The 24,309-nt window shown below is 43.8% G+C and overlaps 2 protein-coding genes across 2 annotated transcripts in view; both read right to left on the reverse strand.

Moving 5' to 3' along the window:
* msrab (methionine sulfoxide reductase Ab) overlaps window positions 1-11,955 on the reverse strand; it is a 38,867-nt gene extending 26,912 nt beyond the window's left edge. Inside the window, exon 1 of the mRNA XM_068752112.1 lies at window positions 11,903-11,955. Coding sequence (XP_068608213.1) covers window positions 11,903-11,955 — 53 coding nt within the window. The remainder of the gene's footprint in view (window positions 1-11,902) is intronic.
* Window positions 11,956-14,860: 2,905 nt separating this feature from the next.
* Window positions 14,861-22,688, reverse strand: ythdf2 (YTH N6-methyladenosine RNA binding protein F2). The gene is made up of 5 exons (XM_068751761.1): window positions 22,359-22,688; window positions 21,230-21,309; window positions 18,367-20,049; window positions 16,483-16,548; window positions 14,861-16,235 (listed from the first exon to the last, which is right to left on the reverse strand). Exons 1-5 carry the CDS (start codon window positions 22,405-22,407, stop codon window positions 16,212-16,214), a joined length of 1,902 nt encoding a protein of 633 aa, XP_068607862.1. The 5' UTR covers window positions 22,408-22,688; the 3' UTR covers window positions 14,861-16,211.
* Between the last annotated feature and the right edge of the window lie 1,621 nt (window positions 22,689-24,309).

Below are 24,309 nucleotides of genomic sequence, written 5' to 3' on the forward strand. Positions count from 1 at the left end.
GCCGTTTGAGTAGACGTGTGTGTGTGTGTGTGTGTGTGTGTATACACTTGCATACATAAGTGTTTATGCCTGGGTGCACCATTGTGTGCGTGCTCTCTAATGGGCACTTGTGCATTTATTGTGTGTGTGTGTGTGTGGTGGATGATTGCATATGTTCGTGTGTGTGGTTTGTGTGCTGTGCCGGAGGATTTAGTGAGTGTGCCAGCTTGCAGCTGTTTGATTGCCGGTGAGTGAGGGCGAAGGGCTGTGCAGATGTGAGTTAGTATCAAAGAGATTATGAAATGACCTGGATTTAACACCGCAGTAGATTTTAACCGGGTGTTGCGGCGCATTAAGCCCGCTGTTTGACTGAGGGTTTGATTGTGGTGGATATTTCCTGCCGATAGTGTGGCTCACAAGCAGTTCGCACCTCAACTCAACAGCTACCTCTGATTATCATCTGAACGAACCAGGAGCCAGCCAAAAGAGAGAACTGTTTCTAAAGTCTCACTTCGCCTAATTAGAATAATAAATCATACCGCCTCGTTGTTTTCAAAGGGCCCTCCATCGTCTCGCCGAAGCAGGTGGGATTGTGGGTTGGTGTGAAAAACAAAGGCTTTGATTGCCCCGCTGAAGCTGCAAGTCAGTTAAAAGCAACATGGTGCACTCTGGGGATTCATATTCAAAACTAATCCATATCAGTTCATAGAACTGAGAGGGAAAAGCCAACTTGACAAATTTTGATTCATACACTGGCCCATGCTTGACTTCACTTGACATGAATCGCTTAGCTCATTGGGAAATGGAGAGAAGATATGGAGGATTGTTTGAATGGCATGAAAGAATGAGGAGGGGCGCACAGTGGTAGCTGTCAGTGATGGTTTTTGTTCTTATTTGATTTCTCCATAGAAGAAAATATATATTTTGCTTAAGCCATAGTGTAATACGTTGTTTCCTGTCTTCGCTGACGTGAAGTACAAAATGCATATACCAATAATAATAAAGCGGACAAAGGGCTAACACAAGCATCCCTGCCTCAGGTTTTTCAGTGAGGAAAGACAGAAATAATTTGGCCCTGTCTGATGTAATTATTGTTAGTCATAAATAGCATCTACATTTTTTAAGTAGGAAAACAAAATAAATGCTTGAATTTCCCAAAATATCAAAAGAACTCTTTCCAATACTGTACATGAGAGAAATGTACCAAATGTTTGTTCATTTGAAGGATCCTTCTAACAAAATGAGACAGAACTGAACGTGTGACAATGCATACAAGAAAGGATTGTCTAAACTTACACGCCATTGTTACAGTATTAAATTACAGCATAATTATTATTATATGCATCAAACTCAAAGTAATAATTTGGTAAAAGGAGGTAAAAAAAATGTGATTATTATATTGCATGTTAGTTTAATATATAATGATGTGATGCTGATATTTCTTATTATTCTGAAAAGAGAGTATATGCGTAGTCAAATTAATTCACTAGTATAGCATGCAAAAATACATGATATCCTTGTAATGTAAAAGTACAAAATGAGAGTAAATTGTGAAATGCGTTTATCCTATGTACGTTTTCTTAAACTGCTTCTTTGACAGAAATAAGCTTCTTTTTTTTCCACTTCTCCGTACGGATCATTCTCTCCCTTGCACATTTGTTATATTTCTATACACGCAAGGCTTTCCAGAACCTTTTCTCGTCGCGTAGAACCCAAGCAGCTTCAGATGGAGAGCGGGGACAGAGATGTATAAAAGGGGAAAACAGGAGGCGATTCGAGCGAGCTGAGTGCAGCTATAATGCCCGTCTACTTCCTTTTTCTCTCGCTCTGGCACTGCACCGTGCTAAGAGTGGCTGGGCTAAACCACTCTTGCCCTACATACAGCCTAAACAGCAGATTACTGACTGCCCCTCTAATCCCATGCACTGGGGCATGGGCCACTGTCACCATGAAGCAACCATTCAATCTCCCTGCATCGCCATTTCCATCGTTCTGCTTGCTGCACCTCCATCCAATCCACCGCAGTCCCCTAACATCTTCTGTCTCGTTTTTCAACTTTCTGTTTTATTTCTATCCAAATATATAGCAATAAATATATAAAGAACATTAATTCCACACAACTCCCTCTTGCTCTGCCTTTCCTTGCAGCTACCCGTCTCATCCTCTTCCTCCCAGTGCCCTACACCCTGTCCCAGTGACCACCTGGCATGGGATAGTTTCCTCTGGTCCGTCAGCCTCAAATAAACCAGCAGGCCTGAGATTAGGGTTAATCTGGACGTTGTGTCATCCTGCATTTATCCACCACCTCCACAGCTCCATTCTTTCCTCCCCTCTTTCCTCCTTCTTACCAAAGAGGCTTTGTTTTCGAAATCCTTTATTGTGAAAACCCACTCCCCTTTCAGTGTCTTTTCTAACTGCTGCCAAGTGCAACTTTTCCTCCCGCACCTCATCCTCACTCAATCCTTAAACAGATACTGGAAGAACCTGGCCCCCGGGCGGCGCTGGGACTTTCCCATTGTCTTTCTCTTTAGAATGAATTTGGAATTAGGAAGGCAGAAGCTCAGTATAATAAGACAAACGTGCATGCATTAATCCAGAAATACAATACACTAAGTGTGCATGAAGTGTGATGACTTGCCATTATGGTGGTTGTGTATGCGTGTATCTTTAATTTCTCACTCTCTGGTCCCAATCACCCAACCCCCAGTGCATTTAGCTGGACGAGCAGTCCTGGTCCTCTCACCCTGAGGACAGAGTGAAGACACGGAGGCCCTGGGTTGGATGAAGAGATTCCACAAAGGACGAAGATGAATGCAGACCCCAAAAAAAAGGGGGGGGAGAAGATGCATAACACTAAAGCCTCTTTTCATTTTTTTGTCTTTCAAAATAAATGATGAATCCCCCTCAAGCAAAGTCTACTTTCTTGAGTTGAAAAGCCAGCAAAAAGCACTTGGCAGAGAGAAACTGGTAGAATGGTGAACGAAAGGTGGGGGAAAATTGAGATATGTAGGCCAGCGCGTGTCTTATCATAAGGGGGCTGAGAGAAAAAACCCTTGAGCACAAGAACCTGCATGAGCTGGACGCTTTCGTGAGAAAACAGCATCAAGGGTCCGTTGAAATGGAAATTCGACTGTTAACTTTCAAGCTTTTGTGCCTTCATAATCAGGAAGTTTGTTGAGTGCGGTAAAATATATTCTGTTCACTTATTAAAAAGTCTGAGTCCATGCAATATAATGATTAAATGATGATTATCATGTCTGTAGCAGTAGGTTGGAGACAGGATGCTTCAAGTCTTCAAAATGGATTAGGAGCATGGAATCCCAGTACCTGGAGTGAAAACGGGACAGCGAGATGCAGGAGTTAGCGGTAGAGCGATAGTCACTGATTAAAGGGGACAGAGTGAGCGAACATGCTGAGAAAGGAAACCGAGGCGGAGTGAGGGGCCAAACGAGGAACGTTCAAAGTGATCGTGCAAGAGTGCAAAATGTTCTGAGAGCAAGAAGGAGATCGCAAGTGATGTAGCTAATGAACGTAAAGTAATTGCTGCCATGTGGATTCTGATTCCAATAAATCAGGGCCAGTGTGGTCTGCGGTAACATCTCTGCATTGTGGGGAACAGGAAGGAGAGCCACATAATTATAAACTACAGAAATGCATCGATATGCGCAGCTTAATTCAAATATATCTAGGTGTGAATTAAACATTAAATAGTTAACGTTTTCAACCATTTTATGTTTTTTTTTATGTGACACAGATGGAACTGTGCATGAATACGCCCAAATCAGCAAAAATAAAAGTGTAGATACACAAAATATGTGTAATGCATTAAATAAATGAAAGTAAGCAGAATCTGCATATACTTCCGACATAAGACCCCCTCCATCATTGGGAGCTTTTTGAAAATGCACTTCGAGTCCAAACAGAATAGTGAATGCCAGCTAGTGCAGACCTATCTGAGCTATAAAAGGAATGCTGTCCAATGAATTAGCCATGCTTATTATTGAAAATCACCACTTTGCTTTCTGCTTAACTAGGCTGCAAAATTGATTTAGGTTGTTTCCCCAGTCTATGGCCATCACAAAGACATCCTGTTATTATGAGGGCTGTGAGTATTATTGTATGTGCTAATCAGAAAATATGTGAACCATGCATTTTAATTACAAATTGTACAAGGGCAATTTAAAAAACAAAAGCCTTTAAGAACACCGTTGCCCACACAATAAAAGAAGCTGGCATTCTGCAGCAACACCGGTTCATCACTCGGGGGGGAAAAAAAAAAAACTATCAATGATTTTGACATTTCCATATTTTTAAAAACAAATTTTATTCAGTATACTTTACTGTACAGTATGTGCATCATGTTTTTTATACTGTATGCCCCAAAGCAAATCATTCATGTTCAAACGGCAATATCTGAACATGACAGAAATGGTGCAAAATGAGAAGTAGGTCACATAGCAATTTATTTAACAAAAAAAAAAGATGGGGGTGGGGAACTGGAGCAGGGTGTATGCAGAGGCTGCAGCAAAAGGGAAGGTTTTTGGGAAGAGATCACAGCGCGTGTGTGTGTGTGTGTGTGTGTGTGTGTATGAGAGAGAGAAAAGTTTCAAACTACTAATTCAAAATCTGCTTGGTCAATACGGAATCTTCATGCTGAACACATGGTTGAATACTTTTGGGTTTTTTTTCTGTACTTATTAAATATTGCAACTCGCACACACAAATCATGAGAGGCATTTCCCACTCCAGAGTAAGTGAAACTGATATTGCGGTCACGGAACCATATCAGCTCAGAGTATTTTCCACAGCATCGATCAGCTGTCAATGAACTGCCCCGCAACCCCCCCCCCCACACACACACACACACAGAACGATATACAGCACGACACAACCAAACATTCACACAAACACATTCCAGCTTCATGTGTTGCTGCTGATATGTACAGAGTAAATATCCCAAATCCACATAACGTACTGTAAATACATGCATTCCCGTGCGCAGACACCCACACACACTCGTAAGCTCTCAGGGTTCCGCCTGATCCAGATTAAATCCCCTCATCACTGAACATCACACAGCTGTATGATTTGATGATTTGAAAATGCATGGAGGCCAGAGACCTCGGAACTCTCCACTGATCTACGGCACTAAATGCTAAAGCTTATGTAGCCACCCAGCTAAACATGGCGCTGCTGCTTTGTCTTTGCTAAATAAATAAAATAAAATAAAAAAAACAGTGTTTAACATTAAATATGTACTTTGTGAAGATAGTTTTAAAAAATTAACATTTGCATTTAGAAAAAATCTCCCGGAAGGCTGTCTGGCACAGGATTAAAAAAACAGCTTTATATTAATTTTATTGACATTTGGTTGAAACTTTGCAAATTATTCATCAAAATTTCAGCAGCAATGCAATGTGGAACTTTATTACCAAAAGAAGAAAAAAAAGTAGGTACTTTTCCTCTTTCTTGTCTTTTAAAAACAACTAAAACCCATTTTTAAAAATACGAGGGGCAGCAGCCGTAGTGATTTGTGTATTTTGTGTGGCATCAAATGCCGCAAACAGACAAACAAATCCGTCCTCGGGGGCACAAGATTTATGTGGCCGTATTCACATATTGAAAGACTTGGTACTGTATATTCACTAAATCTCGGTTCTCTAAATCGAGACAATCTGTGCAGACTGCACTGAGGATCACAAAGCCACATTAACACATAAGAGAGGCTCTGGAGCGCCAGTCATTTCTAATGACTCGATAATCTGACCCAAATGCTGCCTTCTTGCTAATCTCTCCATCGGATTACTAAACTAAGGACAAGCCCTGTGTATTTATCTCGACCTGTCTCTCTGCCATCTTGCCCGTCTGTCCCTCCCTGCTTGTGTCGGTGTTTCTTTGTGTATCTTTCTCATATTCCTCTGGAGGACAGACATATTTTCTTTCTGTCTGCAAGGAGGCTTGCATGTATTTTTTCGCCCGCTCTCATCCTCACATGTTCAAAATGGAGAACGGGGTGTCGGGACAACAAAATGCATGCAGTCAGATTTCTTCTTCCTCTCTTCACTACATGCACCAGGGTACACATGCCTAACCTTAAATATACAGCCTCGATATTTACCGCACAGATTGCATGGAATATATTATATGTGATTCATGCCTTTGAGTAACACAGTGTGGAAAAGTGTATTTCACAAAAAACAATGTAGGGGGGAAATTGTTGTCGCCTCTGTTTAAACTGCCATCACTCAGATAATCTCCAAAAATCTATTTTTCCTCACCCTCATAAAGAAAATCCAGCTTTCTCTGCCTGATTCCATTTATTTATTCCGAAGAATTGTTTTCCACCGTGAAAATTAAATGTATTTAATTTTGTGTGTGTGTGTGTGTGTGTTGCTGTGTATTCATGTGTGTGTACTCTAACCTTATACACTGGAACGCAACCAGTTTTTGACAGTCGGCACAAACTTGTGACACTAAGCGTATAACACTTGATTAAACTAATTCTAACTGAATGATCCCTCCTCACCTGTCAGTTTACCCACATTTGATGACAGATGAGAGACAGGTAGGATTTTCCATGAAAAATATTCCATCAAATTTGAGGATATTTTTTTTGCCCTTCCAGCTACGTAATTCTGTGCGATATTGATAGATATTTTTTACGCTGTTACTAAAATGGAGATCAAAGTGCGTGAAGTCAATGTGTCAAATCGCTATACAGGAAAGACATGCAGCCGTTTAGCCTGCGAGGTTTTGGTAATGCGTAATTCCAGAAGGGACTGAGCCGGTTGATTCATATTTACAACATTCCCCATGAAGGTAATTTAACGTGTGGAAGAAAATTAACACAAGTCTATCTGACTTTCAAAAAGACAAAGACAAAGCAGGGCTTTTAGTGTTAAGACATAAAACCAAACTAATTATCCTAACACTTCAAGCACATCTGAAATATTGATGAAGGCTGTTTCATTTGATTTAATTTGCAAAATGCCACAGCCTTAAATCTCGGATGTAGGACTACATGGACAAAAATAAATAAAATGCTTTATAACAAATAGCAAAGCACAAACATATAAATATAGACTTTGACAGTTGTGGATGGAGACAACTTTCAATATAATGAGAAAGATTAGACGCAGGAATACTGGAATGCACTAAGTGGTGAGGTGATGAATGAGACAGGAAAAAGCAAGAGATGGGAAAGGATGGGAGAAAAATAAAAAGAGGTGAACTGGGCCCTGGATTCGGCGCTGCTGACTGGACAAATGTGTGTGTTTGCAAAAGCGGTCAAAGAGAGCCGAGGAGGAGGTCGCTACTGTGGCTGTCCGTTTTGGGATCAGCTGATGGCCGCGGATGATGGAGCAGGGAAGGGTCATGGGTCAAAGCCTCGCATTGTCACCCTACCTCTCTCCCCTGGGACTCCCTCCTTGGCTCGCCTCCCCCCCCCCCCTCCATCCAGCCCCTGCACATTTACATACATTTATCAGCACCATGCATCGCCGTGACTCACTGGGCAAGAGGATGCGGCGCATGAATTACCGGACGACTGCGCTGCAGTCTGCGCCGTTGCAGCTTTTACCATTCATCGGAGAAGCAATATTTATATGCAATGTATATTGAATTCAGGCACTGGCGCATGACACATATGTGCACATGTATGAAATGTGTATGTGACTGTTTAATATAAGTGAACAGATTTGTGCCCATGTCTACATGCACATCTGTGCGTGTGTATGTTGGCGTATCTGTGTGTGTGTGTGTGTGTGTGTGTGCAGGACAAGACAGGGCCTTCCCCCCCCCACATCCGACCCGAGTATTAGGAATACCCTCATCAACCCGCTGGCCCTCCCCCCCTTCCATTCCCAGCACCCCTCACACACACACCTCCCCCCACGTTGCCTATGTAATCCCTGCCAGCTGGCCCCGTTGGCTAATCCCTCTGCACTGATCAGCTGGGCCACGCATCCAGTATGGGACAGGACAGGGACAGGGACAGATCGGGGCGGGACGCTCTGCGTGTGTGTGTGTGTGTGTGCGTGTGCGTGATTGGTGGGGGGTGGTGTCGACCAGAAAGCATAAATTGAAGCCCGTGCCTTCGCCTCGGCGCAGTGTGTCTGTGTACGAGCCAGTTGCCTGTTCCTCCTCGTCCGTCCATCCCTTTTCTCTGTCCTCCTCCTCCTCCCTTGGATCCTCATACATATATACCTCACTGGTGTATATATGTATATTTTACGTCTTGGGCTTTTTTTCCTCTTCCTTTTTGGTTTTGTCATTGAGCAGATGGATTTTTCTAATGGTGATGACTGGGTAGAATTTAGCTGTCTTTTTTTTTTTCCTGCTACCCTCTCTCCTCTTTCCCTTGACTGCATGCGTGACACCTGCCTGCCTCCTGTCCCTTCAGCCCCCTTCTCCGCCATCCCACCACCCCCTGTGTGCCTGATCCCCTGCTCCTCTTCCCATTTCCCATCCTGCAAGGATCTTGATGGAGCTGCGCAGTCACAGCAACAACAATAACACAACCAGGACCAAGGAACTGAAGGAGGAAATACTCTGCAGCTCCTCTTCTATTTTTCGCCTCGTCTGTAGAAAGGAAGGATATATTTTATTTGAACAAACCCAATTCTGCTCGCGCTACAGCATTCTATAGGCAAACCCAAAATGTATTGAGCGGCGGTATAGAGTTCAAAAAGAAAGGGATTTTAAATGTAAGAGTTGCAGATTTTCTGGATGTGAGAGTCTTGTGTAATATTATTATTATTATTATACACCAGTATACAATCTGTGCTAAATCATCTGTTTGTGTATGCAGTTCCTAGAGGATAGAGACTGTTGCTATTTAGATCGATATGCTTCCCAATCTGTACATCGCTATAGTTACATGCACAGAAAGAGAGAGAGAGAGTGAGCGTACAGGAGAGTGGGAGGGAGGGAGAGAGGGAGGGTGAGCGGAGATAACGACACAGCTTTACCAACTGTAATAAAGAACCGCTTGGTCCGATTAAATCGTACCGAGCTCTTAACCGGGAACGGTGAGGGCAGTGCGATAGTACGGCATAGCGGCGCATCACAGTTTGTACTCAGAAATATCTAGTCGTCATCCTTTGTTTTGCTCTGAGGGGAAGATGGTCTGCAGGAATGGCAGCAATCAGGCAGCCGGGCTGCTGCTCTCTTTATGGTGCAACAAAGGTAGCTCTGCTCGCTCGCTCTATCTCACTCCCTGTTTCTCTGTGCTCTCTCTGTGGTGCGTTTTAATGATGTCCTCTAGTTTGTGTATTCCGTCAACACCTTAATGCTGCAACTACTGCTTTGATGATCACTAGATATGTGTGTGTGTGTGTGTGTGTTGCTTTTTTTCTTTTGTTCACATCATTTGTCATGCATGCATTCACACGCTCTGGGCTGTCCGGTCGGGACAATCTCAATGTCAAAGCTTGAATTATTACGAGTGTTTCCAGTCTTGCATTGTCTGTGCAGAAAATCTGTTTTCATTGGAGACTGCATGTTGGTGTGGGATTAGCATGCGATGTACTTTGCCGTGTGAAAGGACCGCATAGGAAGCGCACAGGAAGGAGAAATCACAGGTGAGGAGGGAAGGGGAAGAGAATCCAAAATTACTGGACAGAAAATTCAACAATAAGATGGATTTTTAAGACTAAGAAAGTGACGTTTGACACATAGTCGTCGGGGTAAAAAAAAAAAAGAAAAGAAAAGCCGTACAACATGAATGTCAAGGGGGGAAGAGTTGCTGAAATCGGGGTGTGAAAAGGAACTGGGAATATTTTTGGAAGTTTGGCTTTGAGCTCTTTGTGTTCACAGTGGACCTTGATTTAATTTCAATACAATTAAGGCACGCGGTGAATGCCAAGAGAGAAGCCACAGTCTTCACTCACCTGAGAGACACAGAGAGACGTTCACAGCAATCCTTTGAGATTAACAAGCGGTGACATTCGCTGGAGCCGAGGGGACGCAGTGGGCAAAGAGGTCGCAGAGCAGTGACCGAAGACACGGGCCACGCGAGCTAGAAAAATCACGGTGAGGTATGACTGACACAGGAATGAATAGGAGACGGAAATGCGGCACAATCGCAGTCCGTCCTCCATAAAGAGCAGGCAGCGGGCCTGCCAGCGATGGCCCTGCAGCCAAATGGACAGAGGGATCACACCGGGGGATTTGCCATGTGGTGACAGAAGCCCACATCAAAGGTCTGTGAGTGTAACTGAGAGCAAGAAGGGAACGCAGGATGACGATCCCAAAACAAACAGCATGAAGTTCTATTAGAGGGGAATTTAAAACACCCAACCAGTTTTGAAATATTATGGGTTATTTTCTCGATATCGCGTCTTTGTTTGTGTTTTCTGTTGCTGCATAGAGTCTGAATAAAGAAGTCGTTTCATTGACCGCATTTTATTTGTTCTATCTAGTATTTCTGTTCAAAAGTAGAAAAAAATGAAATTAATTTTTGCTCAAAGCTCATCAAGTAATTAAAATAACGAGCTTCATTCAACTCCTATATTATCACACAGCTGCATTGAAAGATGTAAATCGCTGTACGGAAAAGAGTTGACCTACATACAATCAGTAAAGAATCTGGTTTCCCAATGCCGTGGCTTGAATTCTAGAGCTCATAAAGGCAGCAGTCTATTCAGGATGTGACTCAACATGCATCTACTATAGAATGAAAGCACAACAATCATAGCATTATAGCAAGCATAATATTTTAAGGTCAGTACAAACAGTATTTAACCCCTAGAATGCATCCTGGATCTGTATTCAAGCAGGCTCCATACGTTTAATGCACCTGTCATCTCTACAGAAGAGTGGCGGAGGGCAAAAGTGCCAAATATGTTGAGACAGGGGCCATCAACTGTTTTGGGGGCCCCATTGCGTGTCTACAAATTATGCATTTAAAAAAACTCTCAGTAGAATTGAGACACCAGGAGAAATGAGGGGGTAATATGACAACAACGCAGGAGCAGGTGACCACATGCAACCCCCCCCCCTCGTGCATTCATCATAGTGACATATTCTTATTGCTTATATTTTTAAGCCCCCGCTGATTTTAGTTATGATGCAAAATAATGGTGATGAATGGATTACAGTCGAAGAGGGTCATTTTTATCCACGCTTAAAACTCAAGATACTAATAATGAAATTAATGTAAATTAAATATTATGGAAAAAAAATATCATGAAATATAATTAACTTGAATCGCCTTTATTTGACAAAACTGCACACATTAGGCTACCAAACATGCATAATGTCAGATATACTAAAGGGCTAAAGCTATTTTAAAGCTGCATTGTCAGGTTTGTTGCTGATTTCTCCTCTTCTGATAATTAAAGGTCGGCTCCGCAAAACAAAACGTGTGGAAAAAGAGAATAAATCTAATTTAATAGAGGTTGGGTTGGCGGCATGGTGAAGCATCACTAATGAAAGAAAGAGATGGATGCTTTATGGTAATGAGGGGAGCCGTGACCTTGCAGAGCAGCATGAACCCCCAGACACAACGCGCCTGACGCGTCGCATCCTGGCGGAACAATACTTCCTATAGGGCCAGAAACCACGGAAAAAATCTGAGTGGATTATTCTGATTACACACGCAAGATATAGATGTATCCAAAAGGAGGAGATGCAAATATATTATAACCTGATGAGTGACTCGTTACAAGTCTTGTAATATTAGTTCAATTAGCTCAGCCGGTGGGTTTTTTTTATGATGTCTGGATTATAGTAGGCAAGAAGACATTTTGAACTGATAATAACTCAAGTGCCGGGTGTATTTAAGGATGATCATGACGCGCGCACACACACACACGCACACACACTTCCTCCTCTCCGCTCTGCAGGGCAACTTATTCTATTCCTTTGCATTTATCTTAATGCGCACTCTGAGATGTGAGTGCTGGCCTCCTCCTCTTCTCACTCTCCTCCTCCTCCTCCTCCCCACGGTCCCATTCCCCCTTTCTTCTTCTCCATCGTCTCCGTGGCTTTTATCTGGCTCAGTTTTATGGCCGTTCATTTGCATCCCACGAGGGGCCGCGTCCCCAGAGACGCGCAGACAAGGGTCACGGGAGATCCCCGCGAGGCAGCGCGTGTGCGCCGCGCGCACCCTCAACGCAGACACGACACGTGCCGTCGACTCCCCCTCTCAGCCCCCCCCCCCCCGCACAACGCAAACACGCGCTCGCGCACGCGCGCGGCTGTTCTCTCACAAAGGCCTGCGTTTCTGATCGCCTGAGATTTTCCTTCCATCAGTGCGCAGCGACAGAAAGAGACCTTTTGTTACATTCGCTTCATTGAGCCTTTATTAAAGTCATTTTTTATTTTATTGCATTAGGTTTTATACAAACTCAAACTTAAATAACTACTGCAGTCTTTAATTAGCCCACCAAACAGCATCCCTCCCTGATCACACATTTACTAATCAAATGTTAATTAAAAAAAAAAAGAATGCATGAAATAAAAGTGCCATTTTTCAGGCCTACAAAATCAGCCGTAAGACCTTCAGAGGAAAAACAGGCCCAGCAGAGAAACCTGGAGGGTAAAGTGCGGTCCATAAGATCACAGGTTTGGAGGGAAGCTTGGGTGCAGATATTCCAAAATGAAATGATCCCTGCAAGCAAATCTCAAAATCCACCGAAGCTTGTTTTAAGAAGTAGTCCTGGAACATTCTAGGGAAGTCCTCGCAGTTTCCTGTCTTGAATGTCATGAAAAATCTTAAATTTAAAGAAGATTTTCACATCCTGTAAATCCACAAAAAAATGAGCTAAGATTCCTCAGTTAATGCTGCCGACAGAAGCTTTCTGGCTATTCATCACGTCTGCAGCGGGTCCGAGAGGGCGTTCTACGTAGAACAACGAAGGAGCAGCATTAAAAAGCTTTCATTCTGAAGCCGCAGTAGTAATATATGCATTTTACTGCATCTAGAAAACGTGTACTATCTGTTGCTATTTAAACTGATCTCATTTTATGTGGTTATTGTAAACGCATGATAAATAGCATATTTATCATGCTGCATTTTATACAGGCTTTATGTTGCAGTTTATGAAGCTTGTAAGCAAACTAGTACAAACAAGTCAAGTCACAACACAAATTAATTAATTTATTTAATTTATTAAAGCAGTTATACTTCTGTTCGTTCCGTATCGCACCAACTCATTTTTGGGTTGTGGCTTATTAAAAGGCCTTCTTGCACTTTCTCACCACATATCATGTTTCGTTCTGGAATAAGGGATAATTGATCCGTTTCTGCTTTGGGCCTTGGTATACCGGTAGCTGATCCCTGACATTCTGTCATGTGGTCGGGATCAACTGAACAAATAATGTGTCTCCCTCTTGTGGGCGTCACTTACATCACAACCACAAGGACGAAGACAGAAAATGGCGGATTGCAGATCAATTCCTGAACAGTGAATTGTCCACGCGAGACATTTTCACAGATGTAATTTGTGCACCCCAATCAACGTGGAACTGAGCGCACATGTTGCAGTGGCCAACCCCGTCCTGTCCACGCCGTATTTGAAATCCCCAAATTATATAACCGTCGCGCCTGAGATTCCCTCGTCTCTGCGCAATCGGGAAATTAAAACAAAAGGATGACTAAACCAGGAAAAAAGAGACACTTCACAGAAAGCGAGTTGGAGACGCGCGAAGATGTACTTGGTGGCACGCTGTCCTCCATTATACGAAGTAAACGCAAGAGGAGTGAGTGGAGAGCGTGCGTGCGGCTGATCGAAACGTTCCACACTTTACGCACGGGGTTATTAACACGAGTTCTTCGCACACAGATACAATCAGGGGCTTGTTAGAAAGATCTGAAGCTGTACTTTAACCAGCGAACAACAGGAAGTCACTAACTTTAACCACTGACTAGTAGTGACGCTGTGAACACGGGATAGTATCTGGGGGCGCACATGGACGGATGTTCAACGCGCACCACGGGACCAACTGTCCAATGAATGATTTTACTCACCAAGAAGCCATCCATCGCGCGCAATGCCAGCCTGGAGTCGGCTCCCACCTGTGCCGTTACTCAGACTGTACCGTGCGTTGAAGCATTGCATTTGCGCGTCACGTATAATCTGTACTTTTGTTTGACATCTCCAGATTCAGTGTGCACATTCGCTGCAAATTGCGCTTTCGTGTTAATGTTGGCCACTTCAGCAGGTAGGCATGCCGGAAGTCCGAATCCGTGAATATCGTGCCAACTTTACCCAACTCTGTTCAGGTGCGTTGTGTGGAGAGTTGATGTACCGGACGCGCGGACGATTCCGTGCCACACGGCAGGCATGGCTCGGCTCGGGGTCGACTGGCTCCCTCCGGGATGACCCGGTTGCCCAGTGCGGTCAGCACCTGTATCGGTACCGGCAGCGCATGGGTGCGCGCTGCGTTGGCACCAATTTACGCATGCTTTTCTATCCAGCTGCGTGCGTTAATTGTTCGTCGGTGTTCATTGTTCATGTGACATTTCTTCCCAGCGTCACCTTTAGGTGTCGCCAAAGGCCCAACAGCTGCCGAGACATGAGTGCGCCAGCCATGGAGTCGGCGCGAAGCACCGCACATTTCTATGCTCATTCCACTCCATACGTCTGAACTTGATGACGAACCCGGCTCCCCATCAATACGCCGTTTCCATGGAAACGAAGTACTGTAAAATACATTCAAATTGGCAGCACATGTTTTTATACTTGCACAATTAGTTAAAGGATCGAGTCTTTAACACTCCACACATTCAAAATGGACCAAGGTGAAACAAACGAACAAATACTTTGACTAAATATCGAGTTGCTTTTCATTTATGTCCAGGATCAAAAGGTTTACGCATAAAGATGCATCGACGTGTCAACAAGCCAAGAACGGAGGGAATCCACACGACTCCGTGGAGCATCTTTATTATGCCACAAATAAAAGCCAGTAGTTCTGAAAGAGGACCTTGCGTTTTATTTACTCACCAACAACATTCTGAAAATGGTGGAAGCTGATTGTGTTGTTATGGTATGTATATAGTTGTTGGCCGAGCAGTCAGAAATGGCAAGTGTGGAGGACAAGTCGGGTTCGGAAAGTAGAGGTAAGAAATACAGGGATCACTGGTGAAGATTCAAGTCCGGATGGGTAGCGGATGTTGTGGAGTATGAAGGCTAGCAGAAAAAACATTCATATACTCATCTGGAAAACAGAAATACATGAAAAGAACACACAAACTGCACGACAAAGTTGCGTTACAGTCAAACAAGGGGAATGCACACCAGTTCTGCTGAATATACCACATTTATTACTTTTTAACTGATTAATAAAGAGTGGGGGCAAGGCCACTCGCGTCGGCGTCTTTAGAAAACTGAGGGAGAAAAGAGGAAGCAGCCCCGGTGCAACGATGACTTCACTTGTCCAAGAGAAAGGTAACAAGGTAAATCAAGTCCAAAGAATGTCAACGGGGAACCCACATTATTTTAGACCGTGAAATTATACATCGAGCGAGGCTCATCAACGTAACATTTCTTCTGCTTCCAAACTCGACCCCTCCCCTCTGTGCTCTTCATCTCCAGATCTTCACCGTCCCCACGCGGTCCAAAACGTCGGAAACAAAAGGGCCGCTCTCAACGCCTGCGGTCCTCTCAAAGAAAAACATGGCGAGCACGTAAAGAGGTTGATTCCGGAGTGAGAGTAGTCGACGTGCGTCTGATGGAAATACAAAAAGGAAACTCCACCGGGTCCTGGTAGAAGATGGAAGCATCCTCAGAAGCCTGGCGGGATGAGGGAGGTTTACAAAAAAAAAAAAAAAAACACAGACAAACTGCCCATTCTTGACCGTGGGACACGCCATTAGGCAAACGCCACACATTCCTATTGGATTTGTGCATTTGCGAGAGAATTACAGACTTGCTCTTGGACCATAAAAAAGGGAAAAAGCAGCATACAAGAGGGGGGGGGGCATATGTAGTGGAAAGGGGCGGGACAAAAAAAAAAAAAGATTTCACCTAAGGATGCTATGCATTTATTTGTAGTCCTATGAATAATCTTTTCCTTTTCTTTTTACTACAAGTTCGAAGTAAGTCTTTAGAGTCAAAAGAAAATCAAGAAAGTCTTCATTTAGTTTTTTTTCGTCCTCGGTTAATTCGTCACCCCATTAGAATTTCTGAGAGATCTGGATGTAATGACAGGGCATACAAGGCTTCGGGGCAGGGAGGGGGGGGGGGGGTGGGGGCACTGTTGTTCTTTGACCAATGGACTGAATGTTACTTGGCTCGTCCTTGGCGCTCCTGGGAAAAACAAAAAGACAGAAATTACCCACACTGGAATATCCAACTTCAAATGAGTTGCACCTTTAACCTCTGACAAAAGGTGCATTTAAATTGTTAGAACAAAAGAATAAAATAATATATAATATATATATAATAAATAGAATAAAGGGGGAAATTATTGGCATCGGCTAGAGGTCTGACTTACAAGTAAAACGTGCATTTAAATTAAATGTCTCCAATAGAAGCTTCAGATGAAGCTGCTTACCTGAAGCCTGTAATGACTCCTGCTGCTTGGATTGCTGGGATATGGCTCGCTGCCTTGGACCTCCACCTGTCACAAAGAGGAGCGGAAACTCAGACACTGGAAGGGATTCAAGCGAGTCACTTCGCCGAAGTTAGCTCTTCGTTACCAGAACGGTTACCTTAGGAACCAGCAGAGGTTCGGTAAGACTGTGGGAATTCAAGTTAGTCACACCGGGTCGGGTTCAAAGTGAATCGGATCCGTTCTTACAGAAATCACAGGTTTTCCCCATTTGTGTAAAAGCGTTTCATGTGAAATCCAACCTTTTAACCTCATACCCATCTGAAACCGCAGCAGTCAGATATTCAAAAGCGTCTCTGCTGTTAGTTGCTGCAGACTGGGAGCTAAAGGTCAATGATCTCCACGCAGTTCAGCATTAACAGTGGATGTAAGGCGTGGTGAGACTATTACATAAACCTCGAAATATAAAAAGGACTGCTTTGCACATCTCATTAAATACAAACGCTAAGATTTACAGTTGTAAAATTGTGTTTGTACCACATGAAGGAACTACAGTAACTGTGGCTGTACAAATACAACAAAGGGTGTAGATAGAGCTAACAGCACCCGAGATCAAATAAAATCACAACACACCAGAGGTCTAAACTGGTACAATTCCTTAGCAAGTAATCTAATGAAGGCAATGTAGCTTCATTAGGTGCTGCATTCAAGGAACATTTTTGATTGCATGGGGAAAGGAAAGAGTCGTTTTATGCCCCGAACGCTGGTTCTTCCTTCACAATGCACGTTGAGTGAGAAGATGCAACCTCCAGAAGTGAGCAAGGCAGCGCCAAGAGAAAACGTTCCAGCGTTCCCCCTCACGTTATCCGGCTGCTCTGTCTCCCATCGCTCTGAGGCAAGTGTTGGACAGCGGTTACCGTAGCAACAAGCAGGCCGTTCGCTGCCACAGGTTAGCTGTGAAGCTAGCTTTATTTGAACAGACCGAAATGGACCAAAAGGAGGTAACCGCGAGGCCCGGAGCTTTGCAAGCCCAGAACAACACCGGACCTGCAGCTTCTGACGATAATCAGTGAGACCCAGGAGGAAATGGAAGAGCAGCAACAACAAATGACCAATCAAGAGGCTCCACAAGAGTTGATCTCATACTGAGGGAATCTTTGCAAGAAAAAAAACAAAGATAAAAGCTGCTTTATGCGTTCTTGTTGTAACCGTCTGTTGTTGACCGTTCGTAAAGTAATAAGCGTTCTTAGAACTGCTCAGAAGACAGGAAGCATGTATGCGGTCTCTTCTCTTAATGTCAACATCAGATAAAAGGTTCGTATTATTTATATCACAGCTGAGCAAAACATTGAAGTACCAGTTATTCATTGTTCACATTTCATAATAAAAATAAGGTCTGACTACCCCCCCCCCCCCCCCCCCAAGCTGAAATACAATTTCGCCTCTTTTTCCACACGTTGTGGCCAAACAGAGAAATCCACGTCAAACGTGCATTCAGATGGAAGGAATAAAATAATCCATTTCACACATCTTCAGGATACCGCGCCACTGAAACAGGATCACAATCCCAGCCCAGGTTCACACCAGTAATTAGATCTTTCCCCGAGTAATCCATTGAATAGTTCAATTTTATAAAAGTAATAGCTTCGAACAAATATAATAAAATGTGTGTTTATTCTCCTGTGGCAACACGAAACAGGTAAAACACCACAGATAAACATCAAAGAGAAAAACAATCACAATATTCTCGTGTGTACATCCACGCCGAACGGTGACAAAGATCTTAACAGCTTTAAAACCTTTTCAAGCATCCAAAGCAGCTTTCCGCTCCACTTTGAATCTCATTCACCCATTTTACCATTCGCTTTATTCAAAAGGAACTTTTACCTTTTTCACACACTCTTCCTCCTCCTGACGCTTCTCGTAGTGAGAAAAGTCATCGAAGATGGAAGTGGTGTGTTTATATCCGGCGATGATCTTTAGCACCTGCCTGGCCTTGTCAAGCGGCACCTCCTGTGTGTCCCGAGAGTTGGTCACCGGCTTGTTTTCGTTGTTCTCCAGTCGAATGTGCCTTAGCTGACTGTTGGGAACGTCCTTAACAAAGATCCAGCGCACATCAAAGCGACCTTTCCACTTGTCCTGTGACCACACGCCGGCAGACGTGCTGTAGTCCACGGGGGAGCGCATCTCCGCCACGCCGCAGAAGTGCCCGCTCCCATTGACGCTGAACAGAAGATAAATGGGCCCCTTGGCGCCCAATAAGCGGTAAGCCGCGTCGAGCCGCTTGTTTCCGTGCTCCGTGCTGCACCAGATGTTGTACTTAATGGAGCGGTGAATGTCATCCTCAGAGTAGCTCTTTATTATAAACACCCTGCCCTGCTTGGGGTTCCAGTCAAAGTCCTTGGGGTTATAATTGTTGACCATTCGCAACTTCTCCAAGACCGGGTGAGGCTCAGAGGGCACCCCAGGAACCATCACGCCAGAGGAGGAGGGAGGTGATTGGCCCGTTCCACTTCCATCGCCAAATCCATTGGCCCGGTTCCGCGGAGGGATCCAACGAGTGGGTTGAGAGGGTTGCTGTTGTTGGATCGGGGGAGGAGGACCCTGGGGGAAGGGAGGTTGGGGCATTTGACCCATTCCTGGTTGCCCAGGCGGAAGCTGATGCTGCCCCATCTGGGAGACGTGCGGTACCAGCTGCCCGTTGCTGAGGGGCATTTGTGGGTTCCCTGCAGCAGTAGCTCCGGGCTGTGGGGAAGTCTGATTGGGCGGCTGCCCATTGGTGGGCATGGAGGGCACCTGCTGAGGAGTGGCAGCTTTAGGCATGGTGCCCTTGTTGTCCCAGGTGCCGATGTCCATGTTGTGTTTAATGGGCGGAGGGGGCAGGTTCGCACCAGCCATACCGCCCTTGGCTTTCAGCTTGGGTTGAGGCTTGGCTGGCTTGCTGGCAATATCTGCCCAGGAGGCGGGCTTGGCGGGGGCAATTGAGACGGGAGGCATGCTCGGAGGTCCCACGGATGACACAGGACCGAGGGGACCCCCACCAGGTAAACCAGAGCCAACCACCTTAGGAGCCATGTCACCATTACCACCAGACGCACCGGCGCCGATCTTAAGCCCTGCCATGCCCTGGTCAAGGCTGTTCATACCGGGCGCCTTATTAAGTGGCTCGTTGGCAGCAGGTGCAAACGGGGACTGTCCGTCGATCATAGCGCCCCCAAGCGAGCTGGGAGCGTAAGCGTAGCTGCTGCTGTAGCCAGAGCTCTGCGGTGTCCCCGACTGTCCCTGAGAGCTGTTGTTGCCCCACGCCGAGAAGTCGATGCCGCTGGGGAAGAAGTTGAAACCGTGCTGACCAAGGAAGGGGTTGCTCCCAAGCGGGCCTGGCTGGCCAAACATGGCGTCCGGGAGGTAGTGGGGCTCTCCATTGCTCAGCTGTCCATAGGAGGCCAGGTAAGGCATAGGAGGATCCCCACCTGTGGACCACGCCGCCTCATTTAGAGAGTAGGAAAATCCTATGGAGGGGCTGTAGTAGCTGGGCATGTAGGAGTCTGACATGGCCGTATAGGCATTGCTCTAAAAAGAAAAAGATTTGTTTCAGTGACATAAAAATGAACGCTAAAGCTCCTTGCAACATACTCAAACTTCTCATTCACGAATAACCCGATTATGAATCTTAATATCTTAAGTAACCGACTTCACCGAACAATCTCTTCATGCATCTCGTGCTCTGACCCTGTCAGCGGCGAGTTTAACACCTGGAAGAAAGGCCCAACTAAAACGTGGTGGAATCCTCTACAAGCCACTTCAGAGGAAGAGCCCGTCTGTCACCGCATAAGGGGAACTCCATCTACTACACAGCAAAGAAATAAAGTCCAGGGCTACTTTGAACTATATAATGAAATCATTATCCTCCTTCCGGTTCCACGTCATTAAGCTCCTTCCTGCGTATCTTGGAAATGCACGAGGAAGAATGTAAAAAAAAGATTGCAGACACTTAATGGGAATGGTTTACACATAAATTAAAAAAAATTCATTTGTAAACTCAAAGGATTTGGATTTATAGTCAGACTGTTGTGAAAGTAATTTGCCTGATTTCCAGCAACTACTTCTGGTTGATATATTTCATAAATTTATTTCAGCAGATAGCAGGAATTTACATATTCTGCTTCTGGCTTCCACCATTTCTCCTGGATGTAAAAACCGCTACACAGACTCTTGCCAAAGAAGTCATATCTGCACGCACTGTGTTAGCACCATGACAGCCTCTTTTTCCTAATTAAAATGTTCTCACTATTTGTAGCATTTTTTTTTTTTACTAATCCTAACAATGACTACATTTCCTGTTATTGTCACAAAACAAAACATTTAAATTATAGATTTATTTACATTTAGTAATGAGCGCAGACTTCCTTCCATGCAGATTTGTCCACGTGGTGCCGGAAATGACCGTGTTTTGACATTTCAGCGAGGAATTAAAACATCTTAAAATAATCCAGTACAGCAAATACTGTCTACGAAAACCTGGATAATCTGATATCAAATACATCTATCAAAAACATGTTGTGCAAAACAGCACGCCATCTATTGGGGAACAATTGGTTTGTTCTTATCTGATTTTATCATTGGAGAGATTTAAATGAAAAGATTTGTGATTACTCAAAAAACATTTTTGAAGATAAAGTACTCTGATTGTTAAGTCGAGTCCACACCGAAAACGGTAATTATCGGTAAACATGGTTCACAAGCAGCTCACCTGTCTGGCCTGAGTGTTCAGGTAAGGCTCAAACTCGTCGTCATTCAAAGTATCCTTTTGGGTCACAGCTCCGTTTTGCACTGAAACAAAGAGAAGGTACTGTGGTGAACAAATTATTTATGTTTGTGACACTAGGGAGAGAGATAATCTGCTCATTTCCTTTCAGCATTGTTACAATCTCTCATAAAAGCCATTCTTTATTTATGGCTTTCAAAAGAGAAATCCACCAACTAATCTAGCCACGATAAACGATTCAATATGCTTTGAATTACCCAGCATAAAATTAAAAGATAAACTATAATGGCCCCAGTGAAGGCACTCGTTGCACACTGGCACTTAGGCCAGCAAGATCATTTCTTTGATCAAAAATGTCCTACAGTCTGGTTTACTCTACTTATTTACAGAGAAGATCTGAGCGTTTCGTGATGAGGGAAAGTTCATATTAAAAACACACACACAGGCTAGCAAATTCCTGTCAAACATTATAGCCAAAACAGCACGACGACGGGAGCCCACGAGGCCCATTTGGACAGGGCACAAGCATGTATGAAAACATGTCACTTCGGTTCAACTTAGCAACCAAACACGGCTAGCATGCAAGCTAAACGTTAAGCGGCGTGCAGTGCGCAGCGTCTCTGCTAACGAGCGCCAAAGCCTTTTCAACAAGACGATATGGGCCAACATTAGCCGAGTGGCTAGCGTGATAGCAGGGAGCCTGCGGTGTAACGCAGCGAAATATTTCAACGTCGCCAATACAGAGAAACGCGACGTGCTCACCGTTCATACACGCATCTATTTGGGCGATGAAGTATTTGAAGTACAAGGGGAAAGCATGTTACCATTTAACGCTAGCTGATCATAGCTAATGCTAACCGTGGCATCTTCACAAGCGTCGCCTCGGCGCCGGAAAGGAAACACACAACTGCAGAGTCGAGGGCCGAGAATACGCAAATTATATTTGTATCTCACTGAAGTACACGAAGTATAATCGGTTGCAACTCGCAGGACAGGCCCGAGACTCATTGGCGGACACGCTATCGCATCAGCGCACGCAAGTTAGTGTCAGAAAGCCCCGCATCCCCCCCCCCCCTACCCCACGGCGACAATGTTAGACATCATATGAACTTACCTTTGTTTGCTTGGCCTTTCGGTCTCTGGATTGGGTCCAGGTGATTCATGAAGGTTTGATTTTTGAGAAGAGAGGAAGGGGAAAAATAAGTGAAGGGATATATTTTCAGCAGTCAGTTCCTTTAGCAGGTGGTCAGGCCTTCTGCACGACTGAGCCCCAGCCGCTGCCTCCGAGCTAAGCTATCCGCGATGCTGAGCGATTCGGCCCACGTAAATGTTCAGAAATCACCTCTCTTTACCTGTTCAAGAAGGCTGCTGGCTGACATGTCTTTCCACCCCGGAGCCTGTCTAAGTGTATCTACTCCTAAATAAAAGCTGCAGGGTGTAGAATTGGTCTAGCTTTTGGATAATTTCAGCCAAGCGCCCCTATCTTTCTACACAGCCTAGTTTCTACACAATGGCGGGCAGCCGCTCGCTTGACAGACTACTCAACATGGCTGAGCGGCCCTCGTTTATTAAAGCGGACTAGCGCCCCCAAACGGCGCGGAGGACCAGGTTCGACCGACAATAATGTGGATACTCACAGTACTGAATAAAAATGAAACGTGCGTAAAAAGCATAATAAGTAATTTTCCTCTCGTGTTTGCATCAATCATTCAATTTATATCATGAATTTAGAATAAACACAAGTGATATACAAGTGACAGTAAAATGGCATACTGGAAGACCCAATTGATATTATTATCCTCATACTTAACATCTTTGCTTTGACTTTGTTTAAAAGGATGGGCACTCTAATAATAATATGAATAAAAAATTTGAATAATATTAAATACGCTTTATGTATTTTGGACTTTCAATATATACGGACGTGTTGAATTTGTTACATTGGAGTTGTCAATGGAATAAAAGGTAATTTATGTGCTATAAAGGTGCACGCTTCTCAAATGAAAGTTTTTATTTGATTTCCAGCCAAAACAAAATGTATTTTTCCTTATTTTACAAGAACATGCCTTAAAAAATTGGTTCACTAAATTCACACACTATTTCTAAAGAAAATTATTTTGATTATCACAAGCTATTTTACATTGGCTAAGGAGCAGTTGCTTAGACAGCATTTTGGCTTTGTTGTTTCTTCTGTAAAAATTGTATCATTGTTTCACCGAATACATTTCGCTGAGAAGAAACGCAGAGAAAAATAAAGGATTACTTGTCATTCCGTGCTCCAGCCACAGGGTGGACTCCTAGTTGCAGTCAAGAATTTGGGGCATAAATAAAATAAAGTGTGGGATCTCATACATATTGAGGAAGACCTCTATTCTCTTTCACTGGTAAAAGGTATTCTACCAGTTATTCATTAAAGACAGTTCGTAACAGATCAGCTCATGGGGGGTTAAATATGATTTACAGGCTGTTCATTTTTGAACAAGACGTTTTTCATTCAAGCATTGACATGTTGCTCTTTTCATATTGTCTCAGTTCATGTTCTTTATTAAATGCACCTCATAAATTTATGACTTATATGATCTTTGTAACGGTATGTAACACTGGTAGTTTTCCCCTAATTGTCCCTTAATCACTTATTTTTTGGGGGGGGATTTTGTCTTGTGTTGCAAAATTTCAATATATTGCACTGTCCCTCAAGATAATATTGTCATATCATACACATCTGTATATAAAGTAATTAAAAAATAAATTACTTTTTGAATTTAAAACATGCTAATGATACACTTTGTCTAGTATCTCCTGCTATGGTACGTTACAAAACATATGTCGCTGGAGATGCTTCATATTTTTCCATGAATCTGTATGTAAATCCAAAAAAGATCCCTGGTGGTAATCCAATCTCCGACGTTGCCTTATTATTTATAACCCAGACAAATGGAATGTAGCCTCAAACATTTGATCTACAGTATCGTTCAGTGTCTCCGAATAATTCCAGAGACTGTCATCAAATCAATCATAGTGACAGAATAAGCTTTTTTTTTTGACACGTTTAGTATTTAAGATAC

The sequence above is a fragment of the Brachionichthys hirsutus genome, chromosome 18, assembly GCF_040956055.1.
Source record: "Brachionichthys hirsutus isolate HB-005 chromosome 18, CSIRO-AGI_Bhir_v1, whole genome shotgun sequence".
Lineage (NCBI taxonomy): Eukaryota > Metazoa > Chordata > Actinopteri > Lophiiformes > Brachionichthyidae > Brachionichthys > Brachionichthys hirsutus.